At 44.0% G+C, this 24066-nt stretch overlaps 1 protein-coding gene across 9 annotated transcripts in view; it reads right to left on the minus strand.

The window, feature by feature from the left end:
• Positions 1–24066, minus strand: part of cep70 (centrosomal protein 70) — a 115844-nt gene that overhangs the window by 18713 nt on the left and 73065 nt on the right. For 7 of the 9 annotated variants that reach the window (XM_070875471.1, XM_070875475.1, XM_070875469.1 and 4 more), the window contains 4 exons: positions 15187–15292; positions 7228–7316; positions 4002–4079; positions 2354–2459 (listed from right to left, as the gene is read on the minus strand). In XM_070875471.1, the coding sequence (XP_070731572.1) occupies positions 2354–2459; positions 4002–4079; positions 7228–7316; positions 15187–15292 (379 nt within the window). The remainder of the gene's footprint in view (positions 1–2353; positions 2460–4001; positions 4080–7227; positions 7317–15186; positions 15293–24066) is intronic. The other 2 variants (XM_070875476.1, XM_070875478.1) reach the window with 2 other exon arrangements.

Consider the following 24066-nt stretch of genomic DNA (forward strand, 5'->3'; position numbering starts at 1 on the left):
TCGGTTTCGTGTTATTGCTCGTAGATATGAAAGCCTGGGCTATCGTGATGGCCTTGCTCAGATCTCGGGATTCGGCAGACAGCAGTTTGCGAAGAATGATCTCGTAGCCGATTCCAAGCATGAAAAAGTCCCGCAACATTTCCCCCAAGGATCCGGCAAATTCGCACTGTCCCGCAAGGCATCTTAGATCAGCGACAAAGCTCGCCACGTTCTGGTCCTCGGAGCAATGGTGCGTGTAAAAGCGATACCTGGCCATTAAGATGCTCTCCTTCGGCTTGAGGGGCTCCCGAACCAGTGTGCACAGTTCTGTGTAAGTCTTGTCCGTTGGTTTGTCCAGTGCCAGCAGATTTTTGAGGAGGCCATATATCAAAGACCCACAAACAGTGAGGAGAATCGCCCTGCACTTGATCACCGTCTCAGCCTTGTCCAGTTCGTTGGCTACTAAGTACTGGTCGCGACACTCAACGAAGGCTTCCCAATCATCACCCTCAACAAATCTCTCAAGAACATCAACAGCAACCATTACCGTGTGCAAGTGTGTGATCTGTAACTCGTCGCCAATTGTTATGTTCAGAATAACTCCACAAGACTGTATTGTAAGCTCAAACTGTTGTGACCTTAGTCTCTTTAATGTGACTCCAGAGTGAGGAAGCAGCATGGTAGATTACCTTTTATACCTGCTTGCCCAGGGTGCACAGGTGACCCTTAGGTCTCCCACAGGTGTGCACCCTGGTGGCAAGTCTTACATATTGGTGCAGTTTACATACATAACAAAAACAGTCCACAGTATTCCAGGTGTAGCCTCACCAATACCCTGTATAACTGTAGCAAGACTTCCTTGCTTTTATACTCCATCCCCTTTGCAATAGAAGTCAAGATACCATTGGCCTTCCTGATCACTTGCTGTACCTGCATACTATCCTTTTGTGTTTCATGCTCAAGTACCCCCAGGTCCCGCTGTACTGCAGCACTTTGCAATTTTTCTTTATTTAAATAATAACATACTCTTGATTTTTTTTTCTGCCAAAGTACATGACCTCACACTTTCCAACATTATACTCCATCTGCCAAATTTTTGCCCACTCACAGACTGTCTATGCCCTTTTGCAGATTTTCTTATGTTCTTATGTACATCCTGGTATAGGGCCCAAATTTCCCCACGAGTTGCACCGTTTTTTTTTGTGTAACTTGATTTTTCTGGTGTATCTTTTTAGTTGCAAATATGGCCATTTAATTTGCGCAGTGTAAGTGAATTAGTTAGTTTTTTTGTTAGGTCAGTTTCTTTTTCCAAAAGTGGGCGTTCCCAGCCACTTACACCATTTATGCCAATTTGGCCAGAAAAAAGTTGTACTAAACTAACTTAGGGCACAGAAAGACTTTAGTTACAGTTAAGGAATCGGCGCAAGTAACTACATTTAAAGTACCACCAAGCACCAAACAGAGCACGAAAAGTAATAAGCAATTAATTAACAAATAAAATAGAAGAAACCCTGCACCTAAAGCATCAAGACCAAAGTAATAAGCAATCAATAAATAACAAATTAAAAAATAGAAGGAATCCTGCACCTAAAGCACCAAAATCAATCAATATATAACAAATAAAAAATAAAATTCCTACCTTAGGGAACGCAGCGGCTGCCGATGAGGGAGCCCATTCAGCCAGGCCTAGGGACGGCGTGCTTCAGCTCCTCCCACACAGTCTGCAGCGCGCATTTGCTGAAACGGCCTGCCAGGAGCTACTGCACATGCGCGCAGACTCTAGCGCGCATGTGCATAGGTCCCGGCACTGTTTTCCGCACCGGGACCTAGCTCCGCTCCTCTCGCTTTCTTCTGCGCCACACCAGATCCACAGACAGCCCGAGAATCGGCCATGATCGCACGGATTTTTTTTGGCGCTACTTCTGAGGTAAAATGTCGGCGGGAGGCTCGGAGGTGCGCCGAAAAAAGCGGAGGGCCAAATTTGGGCCCAAAGTTTGGCTGCCATTTTTTTTTAAACTACTTTTAAGACAGTGAGCTCTAAAGTAGCTGCCAGAAATCTCAAGAAAATGTAGTTTGATTTCCATGAATCTTTTAATACATTGAAACGTGGTTTCTAAATTCTTCTATATAAAAGTTTTGTTTTTATATTTAGTGTGCTGTATATGCAAACAAGAAGTATAAATAATTTAATTATACAGGAACATGCTGCTGTCTTTCATTAGAAACATTTAGATAGAATAGCAAATATTTGCAATTTTTAAAGGGATCAAATCTCTTGAATGACATGTTCACAAACTGAGACTAATGCATTGCCTCATTAAATTCAAGACACTTCACACATTGGATATTCATAAGAACAAACATGTTCTTATACCTTTAGTAATCTTTTACAGGTGGCTTCCAGCATGCAATCTATGCCTTCTACTTTGGTACTGATGAATTCTTCTTCCTTCCCACCTCTGTAGCCGCTACCTGAAAAGCTAGGTCCAAGATGTTATAAACAAAATATATCCTTGATGTTTTAACAAATGACAGGCTTCTGTCAGATAATAAGATAGGACTTAAAGTTAACAAGTGATACAAAAGAATAAAAACAGAAAATACTGAATTACAAAGAGGTATCTCAGTAAAGCAGAGGAAAATTTATGCTTTTAGGCACAGGGCCTTCATCAAAACTGGAAGATATGTATGCTCTTTGATAGGCCTGAATAAACAAAGGAATGGGTGCGGGGGTTGGGAAAACAGGAAAAATCAGGTATGCCACTATCACAACATCATCATAGGCAGTCCCTCGAAATTGCAAGACTTGCTTCCACTCGAAAAATGAGTTCTTAGGTGACTCAACAGTCCAATATGGGAATTACAGTCTCTGTCACAGGTTGGACAGACAGTCTTTGAAGGAAAGGGTTGGTAGGACTGGTTTGCCGCATGCTCCTTCCACTGCCTATGCTTGGTTTCTGCACGCTCTCGGCGATGAGATTCAAGGTGCTCAGCGCCCTCCCGGATGCACTTCTTCCACTTAGGGTGGTCTTTGGCCAGGGACTCCCAGGTGTTGGTGGGGTTGTTGCATTTTATCAAAGAGGCTTTGAGGGTGTCCTTGAAACGTTTCCTCTGCCCACCTTGGGCTTGCTTGCTTGCCGTGTAGGAGTTCAGAGTAGAGCGCTTGCTTTGGGAGTCTTGTGTCAGGCATGTGAACAATGTGGCCTACCCAGTGTGGTCGAGTGTGGTCAGTGCTTCGATGCTGGGGATGTTGGCCTGGTCGAGGTTGCTAACGTTGGTGCATCTACCCTCCGAGGGGATTTGCAGGATCTTGTGGAGACATCGTTGGTGGTATTTCTCCAGTGATTTGAGGTGTCTACTGTATATGGTCCACGTCTGTGAGCCATACAGGAGGGCGGGTATCACTTCAGCCCTGTAGACTATGAACTTGCTGGCAGATTTGAGGGCCTGATCTTGGAACAGTCTTTTCCTCAGGTGGCCGAAGGCTGCACTGGCGCTCTGGAGGCGCTGTTGAATCTCATTGTCGATATCTGCAATTGTTGATAAGAGGCTCCCGAGATATGGAAAGTGGTCCAAGTTGTCCAGGGCCGCGCCGTGGATCTTGACCTTTCCTACAGGTTTAAGAAAAGATTCCTGAACTACTTCAGTAATCTTCCTCATTCATAAAGGCCAATCCCAGTCTATGTCAGGATGATTGAAATCCTGCACAATTACAAATGAGGCCTTAGCACCATCATAAAACCAATGTTTAAAGCCGATTTGGTCCACAGTGCTTTTGCTGCCTCATTGCTAGAACAATAAAAAACAAATCCCACTGCTTCACTCTTTCCCCATAGCCTTGTACCTTCCTCTGCATCAAATATTTATCCATTTTTTCCTTAAAAGATGCAATCATTTCTGCCGTAACCATTCCATGCTCCAATAACCTTTGCCACAAATACACTGAATGAGAATTTAATTGAAGACCCCTCATCACTGACCCCAATTTGTATTTTAAGAGTTCACTTAAAAATTATGCTTACATGATATTATGCTGATTGAACATTTTTTCCAATTTCTTTAGATGCTGCTTGCATTCCATCACCTCATTTAGAGATGCCCTGCAGAGAGGGAAGATTAAAAGAAACTCTCTCAGGATCACATGAATTTGTTTAATTTAAATGTTCAGTAACAAACATCAAATTACTAATTTTAAATCCTCATCCTAATGAGTCAACCAAGTTATCTCTATAATGTAATTAGACCATAGCAAGCAAGTAATTGCGCTTAGACAGCAGAGGGCCGTAACATTGACAGCCCATGACCGACCTGCATGGCTTCATTCCAAGTGTTGGAGTTTCACTGAATCGTTACGGATTTGATGTAGCCACGTTAACCGAGGATGGCCCCCAGGAGGCTTCCAATCCGGAGCAGGTAGGTGTCCTCTTCCGGACCTCGATTCAGGTAGGTGTCTTCTTCTGGGCCTCAATTCAGATTTTCAATACTAGGTTTACAGCAACTTTGTCTCCTAGAGTGCCCGGCAGTGACTATTAATGATTACTTCAATCTTCTTAAGTCCAGTTCTCATTGTTACACTAGTGTTGTGGACGAATTTGAACCATCTAATTCCCAGCAGTTACCTCTGACGCCGTACATGAAATGCTTCCATTCTCAATATTTTGCTTAAGCAGTGTCCATGTTTCAGATATATGCAGAAGTATTGGAAGGACGCAGGTTGATAGATCCGTGCTTTCTTAGGGATTTTCACCTTTTGACTCCAGACCTGTGCAGGTCCTTCAATGTTGAAACAGCTAAGCCAATTTCTCCTCAATTTGTCTGCATCGCTACATCCATCTGATGACAACTTTATATCTCCAATGGTAGGTAAAGGCATCCACTGCATCCACGGTCTTGTATCATAGTGTTTGCACCGACACTCTGGACTTTTTTCTTTGCCCAAAAAACCTATAGCCCAAAGGTGGTTGCCTCACACTGGAAGCTTTCCAATGCATGTCTGAGATCACTCGATTCCTGACTGAGGTGGGTGACATCATCCGCATAATCACGGTCAGAAAAAGAGGTCCGATCGGGGTAGCAGGTTGTATAGCATCTATCAAACTACTTCAGCGAGTGGTCACCCATGCCCTCGCAAGCCTCTGGTCTGACTGGCTCCGATCAATAGGTCCCGATAAGGGCCTTTGCTCAGGATTACGAGCAAAGGAAAATGGCGCACCCAGCAGGGGAGGAAAAAATGTTCCTCAACGGTGGTAAAGCGAGACAAGCTACAACCTCGAATCAACAGCCATGGGCGGTATATTTACTGGGAAAGGATATGTCTCCTATGTCCCAAGAGGCCAGTGTACAGAGGGGCATTTGACAAATATTAGTCACACTACAAATGGCACCAGGGTTAAATTAGACTATCGATAAAACACAATTTATATATTTATTCTTTAAATTTTAAAACTAGAGAACATAGTTCTCCATACCTATATGCTAAGGCATACCAGTATATAACAATAACTTATTTTACTTTCATCAATGCTATTCAAGATACATATTGTATATGTTGTGCTCCAGGATCAAGCCCCACAAAAGCCTAATTAGTTATCTCTTTTTTCTTTAAAAAGAGATCATATTTAACCCTGGAGTGGCTCATGAGTTTACTCATATGGATGCTGTTCGAATCCCACCAAATTTATATGGCAGCCTTGTTCCATTTTATGATGAATTAAAGATCGACTTGATCTCTAATAAGCCAGGCAAAAGAAACAAAGCATGCAATACATTTAAAATACAGCCATTACAAAATGCAAAAGAAAAAACAGGGGGAAAATATAGGGCGAGTAAAAAATGAAATTTAAAAAAAAGATCGTGTACTTTGGTTCCATTGGATTACTACAGTAATATCACTAGTCCTAATGTTTGAGTAACTTTATTGTAATTTCATGTGGCAGCTGAGCAAATACATGGAGGCTGATGATCAATACATTTTTCCAGTGGCTAACTCAAATATGAAGATGAAAAGCTGGTCATCATGTGGTGAGTTTTAAAATATTTGTAGATTTTAGTATTCAAATAGCTACTTGGGAGGATACAGCCATTGTGGGAGACTATCCGGAAGCACTTGAGAGGGTGCAGAGGAGATTTGCTAGGATGCTGCCTGGAATGGAGAATCTTAGTTATGAGGACAGATTGGATAGGCTGGGTTTGTTCTCAATGGAACAGAGGAGGTTGAGAGGAGACCTCATTGAGGTATACAAAATATTGAGGGGCCTATTTCCATTGGTGGAGGGGTCTATTACAAGGGAGTATAGTTTTAAGGTGGATGGTGGAAGGTTTAGAAGAAATTTGAGGGGAGGCTTCTTTACGCAGAGGGTTGTGGGTATCTGGAACTCGCTGCCTGGAAGAGTGGTGGATGCAGAAACCCTCATCACTTTTAAGAGATAGTTGGATGGGCACTTAAAGTGCCATAACCTCCAGGGTTATGGACTTAGAGCTGGTGATTGGGATTAGACTGGATGACCTTTTGTTGGCCGACGCAGTATTAATAGTAAGTAGTGCAGGGAATTGAATACGACCGGAGTGATCTCCTGGACTAGTTTCGATTGCCTGGATGGGTCGGAGAGGAATTTTCCCAGATTTTTTTTCTCCCTAAAGTGGCCTGGGTTTTTATCTGGTTTTTGCCTCTCCCAGGAGATCACATGGCTCTGGTTGGGGTGGAGTGTAGAATGGTTCAGTTTAAGGGGTGTCGCAGTTGTGTGAGGTGGACTGGTTGGGCTGGGTGCTCTTTGCCTTTCCGTCATTGTTCATAGGTTTATATGTAACCTTCAGGGCTGCTGACCAAGGGCCGTGCGGCTCTTTGACGGCCGGCGTGGACAGGATTGGCCGAAATGGCCTCCTTTTGCGCTGTAAATTTCTATGTTTCTATGTTAACAGATACCATAAACACTGTTTCAGTCCAGAAGCAAGGATTTTGCACAGGCGCTGTGTGTGGCCAATCCATGACACAAGTAAATGCAGATCTCATCAGTTTGAATGGCAATGAAAAATGTTATTGTTGAAATAAGTGAAACCATAATAAATGCATTGCAATAAAATCCATAAAGACTGAACTAAGAATTAGGTGATTGGTTAGTAGTTACTGCTGTGTTGGATAATTAACACAATAAAGTGAAACAGAAATTTAAAAAATAAAATTACACTACCATTATCTCAGCCATTATATGCAATGTGAATGAACAAGGAAAAGATATTTATCTTTTTCACCTGCTTTTCAACACTCGTTTAAGATTTTGATTTTTCTGCAAAATGTGATGATTCTTGGAACTTGTTTCTTTTAAGTGCTCTTCATAGGCCTGAAAGAATAAACATATTACTTTGATATAGAACAAAAAGGTAGTTCCAGTTTAAGGCATTCAGCCTATCCAAGTTTGTGATATGAAGATAATTTCATCCAAGTTACTCCTAGTTGAATGTTTCAGTAATCTGCCTTCCCTGTGGTTCTTGGTAGTTCATTCCTGAAATTCACCAAGTGCTTCGTGTTTGTTTATCTGACAGTTTTCTAAGCTTAGAATATTGTCTTTTCCAGTTTTGTTCTTCTAGATTCACACAGAATCCTTCAAAATTTCAAGTCACTATGTCTCCAAAGTCTTTCTTCTAATCAAAGTAAAACAATGAGATAAGGATGGTAACATTCTGGGTTTTAACCAACAGAGTTATGCCCGATTGTCATCGAGAGGTCAGAGAGGAATTTTTGACAGAGGTTCCTTAATCGACTATGGGTCACTGTGATTTTTGCCTCTAGTAGGTGGCTGTTGGGCGGGGAAGGGGAGGAAAGTTGGGAATACGAGATGGAGTCCAACAAGTGAGGCCCGAGTGCACAATGGGCCGTAATTTGCAGCACCTACGGGCGCGTATGAAGTGCGCTTGCGCCCGTAAGGGCCACGCAAGTTCCTGATTTAGGCATGCGCTAAAACCCGGAACTTGAGATCTGTCAAAAATTCTCTTGACAAATCGCACGCATTGCTGAGAAAAGAACCTCTGCGGGCGGAGAGAGTTGGGCTATAATGTGTAAGGCTTGCTTTTACCAGCGTAAGAGTTTAAAAAAAAAATCATAATAACATTTTATCAATGTATACATTAAAAACTCTGTGCAATAAGGTAAGTTTATTTTTAGCCCTTGTTAAAACATGTAAAGTTATTTTTCAAAAAATTTAATTTTTGTTTTAAATATCTAATTAAATGCCATTTTAATTAATTTTAAATATGTAATGTTTAAAATATATATTTGATGTCTAGAGGTATTATTTGGGGTATTTCCATTCATACTTATGGGAATACCGTATGTACAGAATCCCCATAAGCATGAATGAGGATTCCCTTCTTTGATTGGTTGGGTCAGTCCACGTGATTCCAGGGGCACTTGCGAATCGCATGTGCCTCTGGGATATGTGGGCCTCAATGCAGGCCTATTTGTAGAGGCCCAGGAGCACATGTCTCCGTGGATCCCGAGGCAGAAGGTAAGTGCGTAGAATTGTTGTTGGTCGGAGACATCTGCCCTCGGGAAGTCTCCAACCCCAAATTCAGCCCCAATATAGCATGTTGAGCTCCCTTATTGCACACTTTCCTTCTTTACCCCAACTCCCAACTGTGCACTTTTTACGCAAAGTGAAATGATGCATTTTGGAAGGAAAAATGAGGAGAGGCAATATAAATTAATTTTACAATTTTAAAGGGGGTGCAGGAAGAGAGACCTGGGGGTTCATATACACAAATCTTTGAAGATGACAGAACAAGTTGATAAGGTTATTAAAAAAGCACACAGGACGCTGGGCTTCATAAATGGAGGCAGAGAGGCAGAGACAGAAGCAAGGACAATTGTGGTAAATGTTTATAAAACACTGGTAAGGCCAATTCTGGGCAGCACGCTTTAGGAAGGATGTCAAGTTCTTGGAGAGGGTGCAGAGGAGATTTACTAGTGTTATATACTAAGGATGCCTAAAAATGTATAAAACGGATACAACTGCTGTGTTTAAATTGTTGTTTTGGACTGGGGATGAGGTGACTGCTTAGAATGATAGCGAAATGATAAGAAATGCTAATGATCTGTGATTTTCAAGTAAAAGCTTCAGTTTGTTTATGTATTAAGACAATTTACATGGAAAGGCTTAGAATCGAAGGAAGTTTGAAGCAATTAACTTAAACACAGGCAGTTTGCTACGCCGTAAAGACTGGTTGAGGTGACAAAGCTCTGGTTTGGCTTCATAAGTTCAAAGAGTAGAGGGCTAAGGCTTTGTTATTGATTGTAACCAAGGGAATCGGGACAGAGAGAGATAAAAGGAAATCTAAGAAAAAGCATCTTCGATAAGGTATAAATGATGACGTGACCAAAATTGTAAGTCATCTTTAAGGCGGGTTCTTGAAACAAGAATCAAGACAAAGAACTTATTGAATATTAAGTTTTTAGGGGAACCTCTATAGATCAAAAGGTCTTGTCAATATTCAGGTTCAGACCCTCCCCTAAAAATAGGTTAAAAGGGAACTCCTGGAAGCTTGTAGTCACAGACGGAAGAAACAGAGAGAGAGAAGGAGACTCACAGACAGGAGAGAAACAGAGAGAGAGAGAGAGAGAGAAGGAAGCCCTAGATGATAGGAAGAACAGATTGCTCACATGTGTCAACCATCTGTCCGATTGGATCGATTTCAACTATTGTTACAGTCGTATGTTTTTATTGTATAATTAATGTGCTATATTCCATCTTAAACTCTGATTAAACACAATTATCCACCATGTTGGTTTGCACTCGAACCTGATTATTTAAAGTGACCAGAAATAGCCATATAGAGGCAATTTTTAACACTAGAATGGTATCAGGGATGAGGGATCGCAGTTATGTGGGCCTCAAGTTTCGGGCCGCGCCTAGAACGGCACAGTCCCAACACCCATGCCCGTTTTCCGCGCTCAAAAGTGCGTCAAACACTTACCGAGCAATTCTCGGCCTCCCAGCAGCTTGCTCGGCTTGGCGCGCAGAGTTCAGCGGGAGGTGTGGCCAAAGCGTTACGCCGATTTTGAGAGTGCAGGGGGGCGGGGCTAGCTCAGAGCAGAAGATGTCGTGCCGGCAGCCCTGCGCATGCGCGTTGGAGCGTGCGCGCACGCGCAGTGAGTTACAAACATTGGCACTCGGCCTCTTTTAAAGGTACAGGAGGAAAAGTTCTAATTTGTGGAGCTGTGGAAAGGCTTGGGAGTGAATCTTGGTGATTTTTTGTGGCTGAAGAAGTGCTTTTCGCAGCAATGTTGAAATCAGTGAGTGCTGCTTTTTGCTGCTAAACTTCCAGAACAAGTGCTGCATAGGTGCATGCGAAATAAGGACTGTGTGTTTTGAAAAATCAGAGTGTCAATTCAACACAGCAATGGAACAACGTCCACCAAGAACAAAGAATTTCTTGCATGAGGAAGAGGAGATATTAGTTAACGTCATTGAGCAGAGATGGCAGGAGCTGGATATCAGCAACAGAGGTCGTATAAAAGTGCCACCCAAAGAAATGAAGAAACGCTGGAACCAAGTTGCAGAAGATTACTGCGCAGTGGTGCATATAATAAGATCTGGAAGCCAGTGTAAAAAGAAATGGCACGACCTTGGTCAAGTAGTTAGTGTAAGTAATATTTTCATTTTTTAATGTAATCGTAATTGTAAACGTGACTATCTGTATGTCCCACCCTGCAGAAAGATTCACTCTAAAAAATTATATTTTAATCTTTGCAGAAGAAATTGGCCCACAACAAATGAGAAACAACTCGAACAGGAGGAGGCACGCCCAATCTGCATCCACTGACACCCTTGGAACAGAGGGCAGCTGCTATGATGAGTCGTACATGGAGAAAAGCAGTCAGTACAGCACAAGCTGGGCCCGCACACGAGGAAGAGGGCAAGTCCTGAAAATGCATCGCGGCCCTTCAAATCAACCTGCTGCCTGGCCTGCTATGTGTGAGAGTAATCATGCCACCCATCCTGCCCCCTCCTCTGCTGCTAAACATGTGACTGTTCTGATAAATTTTGCAGATGATGATGATGATGATGATGGCCGATCCTGAAGATCCACAACAAGAACCAGAAGCAGACGATCCAGACTGGCTGCAGGCGGCGATGACTGAAATGTCTTCAGGGGAGACCTTCCAAATTAATATTTATGAGCCCATATTAACGGGTATCAGAGTTTCAACCCCTTGCATAGGTTCTGGTTCCACCTTCCATGGTTTTGATTCCGATGTTGTGGGTCCCAGTGGTGCTGCTGGTGTAATCCAGCAGATTACAGCCAGTGCCCCAGCGTCCCAGCCTGCGCCTACCACTCGCATAGGTTCTGGTTCCACCTTCCATGGTTTTGATTCTGATGTTGCGGGTCCCAGTGGTGCTGGTGATATAATGGAGCAGTTTACACCCATTGACCCACCATCCCAGCCCACGGCTCGCATTCAAGTGCTGCCGTCTGGAACACCGAGTGTCCCACCGTCCCAGCCTGTGCCTCCCAGTGTAGTGGTGCCGCGAGGCAGATCCAGGCAGAGGAGAAGGAGATTGGAGACACGCTCTCCTGAGATGCAGCGTGCAACAGATGCGGCTCAGGTTGTGGCATTGGGTGTGGAGACCAATGAGCTTACCCAATCACTCATTGGCAGCATCAGTGAAGAGGTGACGGTACTGACGGGAGAAATAGCAGTAATGACACGGAAATGAGGGAGGGAATTTCCGAGGGAGTGCAATCGACGGCACAGGCCGTCAAGGAGGGCATGCAAGTGACGGCACAGGCCCTCATGGAGATAGCTACTGCAATAAGGGCACACAGCCCTGCCAATCAAATGACACCCCCATGAAGAAGTAAACATTCACTGAGATGTGGATGAGAGATGGTTGCAGCCTTTCTTTGCTGCTTTCGTTCTTTTTCTTGATGTAACTGTAGTAACATTTTTCAAATTGAAACTGTTTTGTAAGTTTTGTAACTTTACAACTTATAAGTGATCTTAGGGTTTTTAAGTGATCTTATAGTGTAAACGCTCTCACATTTTGTATCTTATTTAATTTTGCACCTTAAAAGTGATCTTGAAGTTTAGGTGATCTTAAGAATGTAAGATTTTTCACATTGAAATTGCTTTGTAACTTTACAAGTTTTTAAGTGATCTTAAAGAGGCATATTAAAAAGTTTGATATAACAAATATTATTACACTAACGTTAACTTATCAATAAAATATTTTTTCATTAAAACTGAATCATGTTCCATTAATACAACACAACAAAGGAACAACTCCAAAAAATAAACATGTCCATGTGGAACAGTTATCGCTGAGCCCTCAGGCATCAGTAATTGAAGTGTTCACGGATGAGCTGCTGGCGCAGGGCTCGAGCAATCGTTAAAGGAGCACGATGAACGGCCCTCCTCTGACCTCGTGCTCCGGCATCAGTCACTTGCATGCTTTACTGATCGTCGTCATCATCCTCATCCTGCTCTTCCAAATTACTATCATCAGGAACTCTCACCTCATGTGGGTCTTCTGGTTCCACTACCAGCTCCTGCTCCCTTTGATAGCCAAGTTATGCAGCATGCAGCACACAACAGTGAAGTGACCGACAATCTGAGGAGAGTATTGCAAGTGGCCTCCGGAATGGTCCAGGCATCGGAAACGCTGTTTCAAGATGCCAATGGTCCTCTCTATGATGCTACGCGTCGCAATGTGCGACATGTTGTATTGATGGTCAGCTTCTGTCCGTGTTACGCGTAGGGGCGTCATGAGCCAGGTGGCCAGGCCATACCCTTTGTCTCCCAGTTGCCAGCTCTGCCCTTCCGGCTGCTCCTCAAAAATGTCAGATATAATGCTGTCGCGTAGGATGAACGCATCATGGGTGCTGTCAGGGTATCTCGCATCGACTGACATGATGTGTTGCTTGTCGTCACACACGAGCTGCACATTAATGGAGTGGAAACCTTTTCTATTCCTGTACTGCTCGGAATCCTCCACAGGTGCTCACAAGGCGATGTGGGTGCAATGAATGCAGCTCTGTACCTTTGGGAAGCCAGCAAACCTGAAGAAGCCCACAGCCCTCTCATGGATCGCTTGTGCGGTCATTGGGAAATTGATGAAGTCATTCCTCCGCGCATACAGTGCAGCCGTGACCTGGTAAACGCAGGCATGTATTGCACGTTGAGAGATGGCACACACATCTCCAGTTGGAGCTTGAAACGATCCCGAGGCATAGAAGGCAAGTGCAGCTGTTACCTTCACTTCAACAGACAAGGCAGTTGGCGTTCTGCTTCTGGGCTGCAAATCTACTCTCAGCATATCACAGATCTCAACGACAACTTCTCTGCGGAAATGCAGCCTTTTGATACAATCAGCCTCACTCATGTCCTGGTACGAGCGCCTGGCTTGATATTGCCGACATGGGTAAGGTCTCCTGTCCATCAGCCTACGGGCTATGACGTTCCTGGTGCGGTAAGCTCTAATCAATTCTCTCTTATGCAGTGAATTGATGGCGAACCATTGTATAATCCGTGGTGTTGATAATGCAGCACCCATACTTGAATTACAAATTTAACTTTTAAACTGGCTGGCTGCCTCTCCCTCCCGGTGCTTTGTACGCCTCCTGTGTCTCCTGCAGCCTATAAAAATAACTTCACAGCTGTGGAGGCTGTTGCGTTGCCTGTGTGTGTGGCCCCAACCGTGTCCCTCCCCTTTCTCCTGGCCGAACGGTCTGAAGCTCCGCAGCTCGATGGCTGCTGCTGCCGTCGTTGGGCTGCCATCGTTGGACTGATGCCGCCCCTGTGCCCTGGCCGAATGGACTGAAGCTTCGCAGCTCGAAGGCTGCTGCTGCGGTCTCTGTGGGTGGCCTGACGCCGCCCCTGTCCCAACGGCCTGAAGCTCCGCAGCGCGAAGGTTGCTGCTGCCGTCGTTGGCCTGACGCCGCCCCTGTCCCAACGGCCTGAAGCTCCGCAGCACAAAGGTTGCTGCTGCCGTCGTTGGGCTGCCGTCGTTGGCCTGACGCCGCCCATCCCTTGGATGAACGGCCTGAACAGCTCGAAGGCAGCTGCTGCACACAGGTAGGAACATTCAATGTATTTTTTATTTGCTTTATTTATCATTTATTATTCAGGATGGCTCTTTATTTGTATAAGTGAGACTGTTGAACGCTTGTAAAATTTAATAACTTCCCTCCCCCCGCCTCCCCACATCTCTCGTTCCCTGTGCCTGATTTGTAACCTACGCTTGATTTGTAAGTATAGTCAAGGTTTTTCTGAGCGTACAAAAATCTACGCTTACTCTATTCTAAGTTAGTTTGGAGTAAGTTTTTACTGCCTAAACTTGCAAAACAGGCATAAGTGACTGAACATGCCCCCTTTTGAAAAAAAAAAATCTGTTCTAAAATGAAACTGTTCTAACTCACTAGAACTGGAGCAAACTAAATGCCGAGAATTGCAATTTCTAAGATACTCCATTCTAAACTAGTTGCTCAAAAAAAATAGGAGCATCTCAGGCCGAAATTTGACCCCGTGGAGAGACCAGAAAAGCAAGAGATTGTTGTCCCTAGAAAAAAGTGTGTTAAAGGGACATTTAGTAGAGACGTTCAAAATTATGATAGTTTTGATAGCGTAGATAGGGAGAAACTGTTTTCACTGTCAGGAGGGTCAGTAACCAGTGGACACAGCTTTAAAATAATTGGTAAAATATCCAGGAGAAATTAAGGAGAAATCTTTTTTATGCAGCAAGCGGTTACAATCTGGAATGCACAATTTGAAAGGGTGATGGAAGCAGATACAATAGTAAATTTCAAAAGGGAGTATGGTATATATTAAAAATAATACATTTGCAGGGCCATGGGCACAGTGCAGGGAGTAGGTCTAATTGAGTAGCTGTGTCAAAGAGCTGGCACAGACATGCTGGGTCGAATGGCCTCCTTCTGCATGATTCTATGAATCAAAAAAAACTGACAAAGATCACCTCAAAAGTCATCTAGTTTTATTTAAGACCAAAACTTCCTCACCTTTCCTTGTAAATAATGATACCTAAAACCTGGTATCTTGATTGATCAACTGTACTTTTTAAATGGAATACTCACAAATATGATTGTTAAGTTTGTATCTTGCATTCATGAATGTAAAACAACTGTTGGTAAACAGGTAATTAATCCACAACATGTTTTGGGCAAATCTCAAATTTCATTTTTCCAATTTACCAATACCTTGTCTTCTGGAATTTCACCGAGAACTGTATATTTCTGCTTTCTATTGTTTCCTAGTTGCTCTTTTCCTTCTCTAGGAACATCTTGAAGTTCATTTTTCTGAGTACTATGATAAATAAAATGACCAGTTACAAATGAATCAGTCATTTGCAATACTACTCAATCAGATATTGTCATTTTATGATAACAAAACTGTGTACATATATTGGTAAACTGAGAATATCAATTAACAGTGTGACAACAAAAAGGTATAAGTAACCTGCAAGTTATTTTTCAGTTTTGAGTGTGGAAATTAAGTCCGGAAAAATAGATTTTTGGTTATAACATCAATCTTCAAACAAGTTGACCGATGTTTTATAAACACATTGCAATTTATAATTTATGTCAAAATATATTGGCCCTGAACTTGTGGTTGACATGATGGTGTACTCGCAAGAGTATGCTGTCATACTGCCTTTGAAACGACCGCAAATTCGGGATTTGGCGCATGCGCTTGTGGTTTGTCAATGACAGCTCTGAAAGTGGCCGTCATTGACAAATTGCAAGCGTATGCGCCAAATCCTGAATTTGCAATCATTTTGATTGGTTGCTTAGACAATCTGTTGATGTCACTGCACTTTGCACAAGAGGATCCCCATTAAGTTCCGTTTAATTGAATTCAAGGTCAGAAATCCAAAGTTCTTCATACAGGCATTTGCGAAATCTCTCTGCAGAGCGTACTTCGAGCCGCATATTTTATTTCTACTGGTTTTATTTCACACACAATAGTGTTAAAAACAGAAGATTCCAAAATGAGTCCTCGAATACAACATTTACTCATATAGACATAATTGTCATAACTCAAAAGGTAGGAGTGCAAGCTGTATTCTGGGTTTTATCATCATCATAGGCAGTCCCTCGGAATCGAGGAAGACTTGCTTCCACTCCTGAAGTGAGTTCTTTGGTGGCTGAACAGTCCAATATGAGAGCCACAGACTGTCACAGGTGGGACAGACATTCGCCGAGGGAAGGGTTGGGTGGGACTGATTTGCCACACGCTCCTTCCGTTGCCTGCGCTTGACCTTTTCACGCTCTCGGCGTTGAGATTCAAAGAGCTCAATGTCCTCCCGGATGCACTTTCACTGGTCTTCGGCCAGGGACTCCCAGGTGTCAGTGGTGATGTCGCACTTTACCAGGGAGGCTTTGAGGGTGTCCTTGTAACGTTTCCACTGCCCATCTTTGGCTCGTTTGCCGTGAAGGAGCTCCGCATAAAGCATTTGCTTAGAGAGTCTCGTGTCTGCCATGCGAACCATGTTGCCTGCCCAGCAAAGCTGATCGAATGTGGTCAGTGCTTCAATGCTGGGGATGTTAGCCTGGACGAGGACACTAATGTTGGTGCACCTGTCCTTCGAGGGGATTTGCAGGATCTTGCGGCTACATTGTTGGTGATATATCTCCAGAAACTTGGTGTCTCCTGTACATCATCCATGCCTCTGATCCATACAGGAAAGCGGGAAATACTACAGCCCTGTAGACAATGAGCTTGGTGGTAATTTGAGGACCTGGTCTTCGAACATTCTTTTCGTCAGGTGGCCAAAGGCTGCACTGGCGCACTGGAGGCGGTGTTGAATCTCCGCATATAGGAGGACTGAATATAAAAGCAAGGAAATAACATAGAAGATACTGCAGATCACTTTGAATATTGGAAATGCATTAGTGTCAGGTGCGGGAGCGGCAGTTCGGGAGACCCATAAAAGGGCGCGGCCGTCGGTGGAGGCCACAGGAGCAGGAGTTCGAGAGACTCGTAAAAGGGCGCGGCCGTCGGTGGAGGCCGCGGGAGTTCGGGAGGCCCATAAAAGGGCGCGGCCGTCGGAGGAGGTCACAGGAACGGGAGCGGCAGTTCGGGAGGCCCTTAAAAGGCGCGGCCGTCGGAGGAGGTCGCAGGAGCGGCAGTTCGGGTGGCCAGCTGGTGCAGGGGAAGAAGGTAAACAAAGAAGTAAAAAGAAATTGAAGTGTGACGTCACAGCCAAGCGGGTAAGTGATTGGCTGGAGGATTGGTGAGTATTTAATCTTTTTCTTTTACTTTTCTTATCAGTAGGAAACCTTTGGCATTGTTGCCAAATTAAGTTAATCTAAGGGTTAAGTCATGGCAGGAGAGCCCAGACCCATGTCATGCTCCTCCTGTACTATGTGGGAAGTCAGAGACACAACTAGGTGTGCATAAAGTGTATCCAGCTGCAGCTCCTGTCAGACCACATTTAGGCACTGGAGCTGCGCATGGATTCACTCTGGAGCATCCGTGATGCTGAGGATGTCGTGAATAGCACGTTTAGTGAGTTGGTCACACCGCAGGTAAAGGTTACACAGGCAGATAGGGAATGGGTGACCATCAGGCAGAGCAGGAGTAGGAAGGTAGTGCAGGAGTCCCCTGCGGTCTTCTCCCGCCAAAACAGATACACCATTTTGAATACTGTTGGGGGAGATGGCTCATCAGGGGAAGGCAGCAGCAGCCAAGTTCATGGCACCATGGGTGGCTCTGCTGCATAGGAGGACAGGAAAATGAGTGGGAGAGCTATAGTGGTAGAGGATTCTATTGTAAGGGGAATAGATAGACGTTTCTGCGGCCGCAATCGAGACTCTAGGATGGTATGTTGCCTTCCTGGTGCAAGGGTCAAGGATGTCTCAGAGCGGCTGTAGGGCATTCTGGAGGGTGGGGTGAACAGCCAGTTGTCGTGGTGCATATAGGTACCAACGCTATAGGTAAAAAAGGGGATGAGGTCAAACAAGCTGAATTTAGGGAGCTAGGAGTTAAATTAAAAAGTAGAACCTCAAAAGGTAGTAATCTCAGGATTGCTATCAGTGCCACGTGCTAGTCAGAGTTGGAATAGCAGGATAGTTAAGATGAATACGTGGCTTGAGGAATGGTGCAAGAGGGAGGGATTCAAATTCCTGGGACATTGGAACCGATTCTGGGGGAGGTGGGACCAGTACAAACAGGACGGTCTGCACCTAGGCAGGACCAGAACTGATGTCCTAGGGGGAGTGTTTGCTCGTGCTGTTGGGAAGGGTTTAAACTAATATGGCAGGGGGATGGGAATCTATGCAGGGAGCCAGAGGGAAGTAAAATGGGGGCAGAAGCAAAAGGTAGAAAGGAGATAAGGAAAAGTGGAGGGCAGAGAAATCAAAGACAAAAATCAAAAAGAGCCACATTACAACATAATTCTAAAAGGGCAGAGTGTATTTAAAAAAACAAGCCTGAAGGCTCTGTGTCTCAATGCGAGGTGCATTCGTAATAAGGTGGATGAATTAACTGCGCAGATAGCTGTTAACCGATATGATGTAATTGGGATTACGGAGACATGTCTCCAGTGTGACCAAGGCTGGGAACTCAACATCCAGGGTTAATCAACATTCAGGAAGGATAGACAGAAAGGAAAAGGAGGTGGGGTAGCATTGCTGGTTAAAGAGGAAATTAACGCAGTAGTAAGGAAGGACATTAGCTTGGATGATGTGGAATTTGTACGGGTAGAGCTGTGGAACAGCAAAGGACAGAAAACGCTAGTGGGAGTTGTGCAACCAAACAAGAGTAGTGAGGTTGGGGATGGCATCAAACAGGAAATTAGGGATGCGTGCAATAAAGGTTCAGCAGTCATCATGGGTGACTTTAATCTACATATAGATTGGGCAAACCAAACTGATAGCAATACGGTGGAGGAGGATTTCCTGGAGTGTATAAGGGACGGTTTTCTAGACCAATATGATTGAGGAACCAACTAGAGAGCTGGCCATCCTAGACTGGGTGTTATGTAATGAGAGAGGAGTAATTAGCAATCTTGTTATGCGAGGCCCCTTGGGGAAGAGTGACCATAATATGGTAGAATTCTTCCTTAAGGTGAAGAGTGACACAGTTAATTCAGAGACTAGGATCCTGAACTTCAAGAAAGGTAACTTCGAAGGTATGAGACGTGAATTGCCGAGGATAGACTGGCAAATGATACTTAAAGGGTTGACGGTGGATAGGCAATGGCAGACATTTAAAGATCACATGGATGAACTTCAACAATTGTACATCCCTGTCTGGCGTAAAAATAAAACGGGGAAGATGGCTCAACCGTGGCTAACAAGGGAAATTAGGGATAGTCTTAAATCCAAGGAAGAGGCATATAAATAGGCCAGAAAAAGCAGCAAACCTGAGGACTGGAAGAAATTTAGAATTCAGCAGAGGAGGACAAAGGATTTAATTTGGAGGGGAAATAGAGTATGAGTGTAAGCTTACAGGGAACATAAAAACTGACTGCAAAAGCTTCTATAGATATGTGAAGAGAAAAAGATTAGTGAAGACAAACGTAGGTCCCTTGCAGTCAGAATCAGGTGAATTTATAATGGGGAACAAAGAATTGGCAGAGCAATTGAACAAGTACTTTGGTTCGGTATTCACTAAGGAGGACACAAACAACCTTCTGGATATAAAAGGTGTCAGCGGGTCTAGTAAGGAGGAGGAACTGAGGGAAATCCTTATTAGTCGGGAAATTGTGTTGGGGAAATTGATGGGATTGAAGGCCGATAAATCCCCAGGGCCTGATGGTCTGCATCCAAGAGTACTTAAGGAGGTGGCCTTGCAAATAGCAGATGCATTGACAGTCATTTTCCAACATTCCATAGACTCTGGATCAGTTCCTATGGAGTGTGGGTAGCCAATGTAACCCCACTTTTTAAAAAAGGAGGCAGATAGAAAACAGGGAATTATAGACCAGTCAGCCGGACATCGGTAGTGGGTAAAATGATGGAATCAATTATTAAGGATGTCATAGCAGCGCATTTGGAAAGGTGTGACATGATAGGTCCAAGTCAGCATGGATTTGTGAAAGGGAAATCATGCTTGACAAACCTTCTGGAATTTTTTGAGGATGTTTCCAGTAAAGTGGACAAGGGGGAACCAGTTAATGTGGTGAATTTGGACTTTCACAAGGCTTTCGACAAGGTCTCACACAAGAGATTAATGTGCAAAGTTAAAGCACATGGGATTGGGGGTAGTGTGCTGATGTAGATTGAGAACTGGTAGTCAGACAGGAAGCAAAGAGTAGGAGTAAATGGGTACTTTTCAGAATGGCAGGCAGTGATTAGTGGGGTACCGCAAGGTTCTGTGCTGGGGCCCCAGCTGTTTACATTGTACATTAATGATTTAGACGAGGGGATTAAATGTAGTATCTCCAAGTTTGCGGATGACACTAAGTTGGGTAGCACCGTGAGCTGCGAGGAGGATGCTATGAGGCTGCAGAGTGACTTGGATAGGTAAGGTGGGTGGGCAAATGCATGACAGATGAAGTATAATGTGGATAAATGTGAGGTTATCCACTTTGGTGGTAAAAACAGAGAGACAGACTATTATCTGAATGGTGACAGATTAGGAAAAGGGGAGGTGCAACGAGACCTGAGTGTCATGGTACATCAGTCATTGAAGGTTGACATGCAGGTACAGCAGGCAGTTAAGAAAGCAAATGGCATGTTGGCCTTCATAGCGAGGGGATTTGAGTACAGGGGCAGGGGGGTGTTCCTACAGTTGTACAGGGCCTTGGTGAGGCCACACCTGGAGGTTGTGTACAGTTTTGGTCTCCTAACTTGAGGAAGAGCATTCTTGCTATTGAGGGAGTGCAGCGAAGGTTCACCAGACTGATTCCCGGGCTGGCAGGACTGACATATCAAGAAAGACTGGATCAACTGGGCTTGTATTCACTGGAGTTCAGAAGAATGAGAGGGGATTTCATAGAAATTTTTAAAATTCTGACGGGTTTAGACAGGTTAGATGCAGGAAGAATGTTCCCAATATTGGGGAAGTCCAGAACCAGGGGGGGTCACAGTTTAAGAATAAGGGGTAAGCCATTTAGGACCGAGATGAGGAGAAACTTCTTCACCCAGAGAGTGGTGAACCTGTGGAATTCTCTACCACAGAAAGTTGTTGAGGCCAATTCACTAAATATATTCAAAAAGGAATTAGATGTAGTCCTTACTACTCGAGGGATCAAGGGGTATGGTGAGAAAGCAGGAATGAGGTACTGAAGTTGCATGTTCAGCCATGAACTCATTGAATGGTGGTGCAGGCTCGAAGGGCCGAATGGCATACTCCTGCACCTATTTTCTATGTTTCTATATTTCACTAAGGAAGACACAAATAATCTCCCGAAAATACTAGGAGACAGAGGGTCTAGCGAGAAGGAGGAAATGAAGGAAATCCTTATTAGTCAGGAAATTGTGTTCGGGAAATTGATGGGATTGAAGGCCGATAAATCCCCAGGGCCTGATAGTCTGCATCCCAGAGTACTTATGGAAGTGGCCCTAGAAATAGTGTATGCATTGGTGGTCATTTACCAACATTCTATAGACTCTGGATCAGTTCCTGTGGATTGGCGGATAGCTACTGTAACCCCAGGTTTTAAAAAAGGAGGGAGAGAAAACAGGGAATTATAGACCGGTTAGCCTGACATCGGTAGTGGGAAAAATATTGGAATCAATTATTAAAGATGTAATAGCAGCGCATTTGGAAAGCAGTGATAGGATCGGTCCAAGTCAGCATGGATTTATGAAAGGGGAATCATGCTTGACAAATCTTCTGGAATTTTTTGAGGATGTAAGTCGTAGAGTGGACAAGGGAGAACCAGTAGATGTGGTGTATTTGGACTTTCAAAAGGCTTTTGACAAGGTTCCACACAAGAGATTAGTGTGCAAAATTAGAGCACATGGTATTGGGGGTAATGTATTGACGTGGATAGAGAACTGGTTGGCAGACAGGAAGCAAAGAGTAGGAATAAACGGGTCCTTTTCAGAATGGCAGGCAGTGACTAGTGGGGTACCGCAAGGTTCAGTGCTGGGACCCCAGCTATTTATAATGTACATTAATGATTTGGACAAAGGAATTGAATGTAATATCTCCAAGTTTGCAGATGACACTGAGCTAGGTGGCAGTGTGAGCTGTGAGGAGGATGCTAAGAGGCTGCAGGGTGACTTGGACAGGTTAGGTGAGTGGGCAAATGCATGGCAGATGCAGCATAATGTAGATAAACGTGAGGTTATCCACTTTGGTGGCAAAAGCAGGAAGGCAGATTATTATCTGAATGATGACACATTAGGAAAAGGGGAGGTGCAACGAGACCTGGGTGTCATGGTACATCAGTCATTGAAAGTTGGCATGTAGGTACAGCTAGCGGTGAAGGCGGCAAATGACCTATTGGCCTTCATAGCGAGAGGATTTGAGTATAGGAGCAGGGAGAGATTACTGCAGTTGTACAGGGCCTTGGTGAGGCCACCTTGAATATTGTGTGCAGTTTTGGTCTCCTAATCTGAGGAAGGACTTTCTTGCTATTGAGGGAGTGCAGCGAAGGTTCACCAGACTGATTCCCGGGATGGCAGGTCTGACATATGAAGAAAGACTCGATCGACTAGGCTTATATTACCTGGAATTTAGAAGAATGAGAGGGGATCTCATAGAAACATATAATATTCTGACGCGATTGGACAGGTTAGATGCAGGAAGAATGTTCCCGATGTTGGGGAAGTCCAGAACCAGGGGTCACAGTCTAAGGATAAGGGGTAAGCCATTTCGGACCGAGATGAAGAGAAACTTCTTCACTCAGAAAATTGTGAACCTGTGGAATTCTCTACCACAGAAAGTTGTTGATGCAAGTTCGTTAGATATATTCAAAAGGGAGTTCAATGTGGCCCTTACGGCTAAAGAGATCAAGGGATATGGAGAGAATGGGATACTGAAGTTGCATGATCAGCCATGATCATATTGAATGGTGGTGCAGACTCGAAGGGCCGAATGGCCTAGTCCTGCACCTATTTTCTATGTTTCCATGAAAGGGTGCAGTAGGTTCACTCGAATGACAACAGAAATGAGTGGTTATAGTAATAAAAAAAAATCCTGCCATTGGAAGGTTAAGGAGGACTCTAATGAGAAATTTTCAGAACTATAAAATGTTTGGAGAGGGTAAGTTTCTAAAGGTTCTTTTCACTGGTTTCTATATCGATAGCAAGCCGTATTAGTACAAGGAGAATTAAGGGGGAAGTTAGAAAAAGCCTTTGCATCAGGAGGTTATTAGAATGTGAAGTTTTTACCACAACTGGCTATCGAGCCAAAGACTCATATTTGAAAAAGAATATAAAAAGACAGAAAAAGATGAGGAAATGAGATCATAGTCTATAGTTCCAGTGCAGTGGCCCAGATACGATGGTTTGAATGGGCTCATGCCTTGCTGAACATGATGATTTATGGATATTTTATTTCAGCTGAGTCCATGTGTTCTGTAAACAGATCATACCAATACTCATGTTGTGTTCTCTATTTATACAGACATATGGGGCTAGAAATTCGGAAAATAGCACTATGACTGTTTTTTGGGCGGTATTTGAGGATTTCAACTTTTTTTAAACCACCGGAATACTGCTATGACAGTGACTGGTGATAGCAGTAAAATCCATTCTTGTAGGATGGGATTTGTGCTCTAGAGGTAAACTCAGCGATCTGAAAAAAAAAAGGCCTTCTGCGCATGCGCACATTTTTTTCGACGAATTTTTTTCACTCCCGCGATTCTAGTCAAATGTCAGGTTGCGTCCGCGGATGTGCAGTACACCCAGCTCTCAATCAGACATTTTTCAGACACAGAAGATTCGGCACGTTGATCAGAGCAGAGAGAGGGCCAGAAAATTTAGTTTTGATGCGAATGAGGCACTTATAACTGCGATTGAGAGTAGATGGTGGGGGGGAGTTTAACTGGAGTGGTCGAGATAACCACCCCCCCACCCCCCGCCCCACCCATTATAAAAAGATTTTGAACCGCTGTTGCTGAGGAGGTGTTCAGTGGATGACATTCCCAGGGACTACCGACAATGCAGGAAGAAGTGGAA

The sequence above is a fragment of the Pristiophorus japonicus genome, chromosome 3, assembly GCF_044704955.1.
Source record: "Pristiophorus japonicus isolate sPriJap1 chromosome 3, sPriJap1.hap1, whole genome shotgun sequence".
Lineage (NCBI taxonomy): Eukaryota > Metazoa > Chordata > Chondrichthyes > Pristiophoridae > Pristiophorus > Pristiophorus japonicus.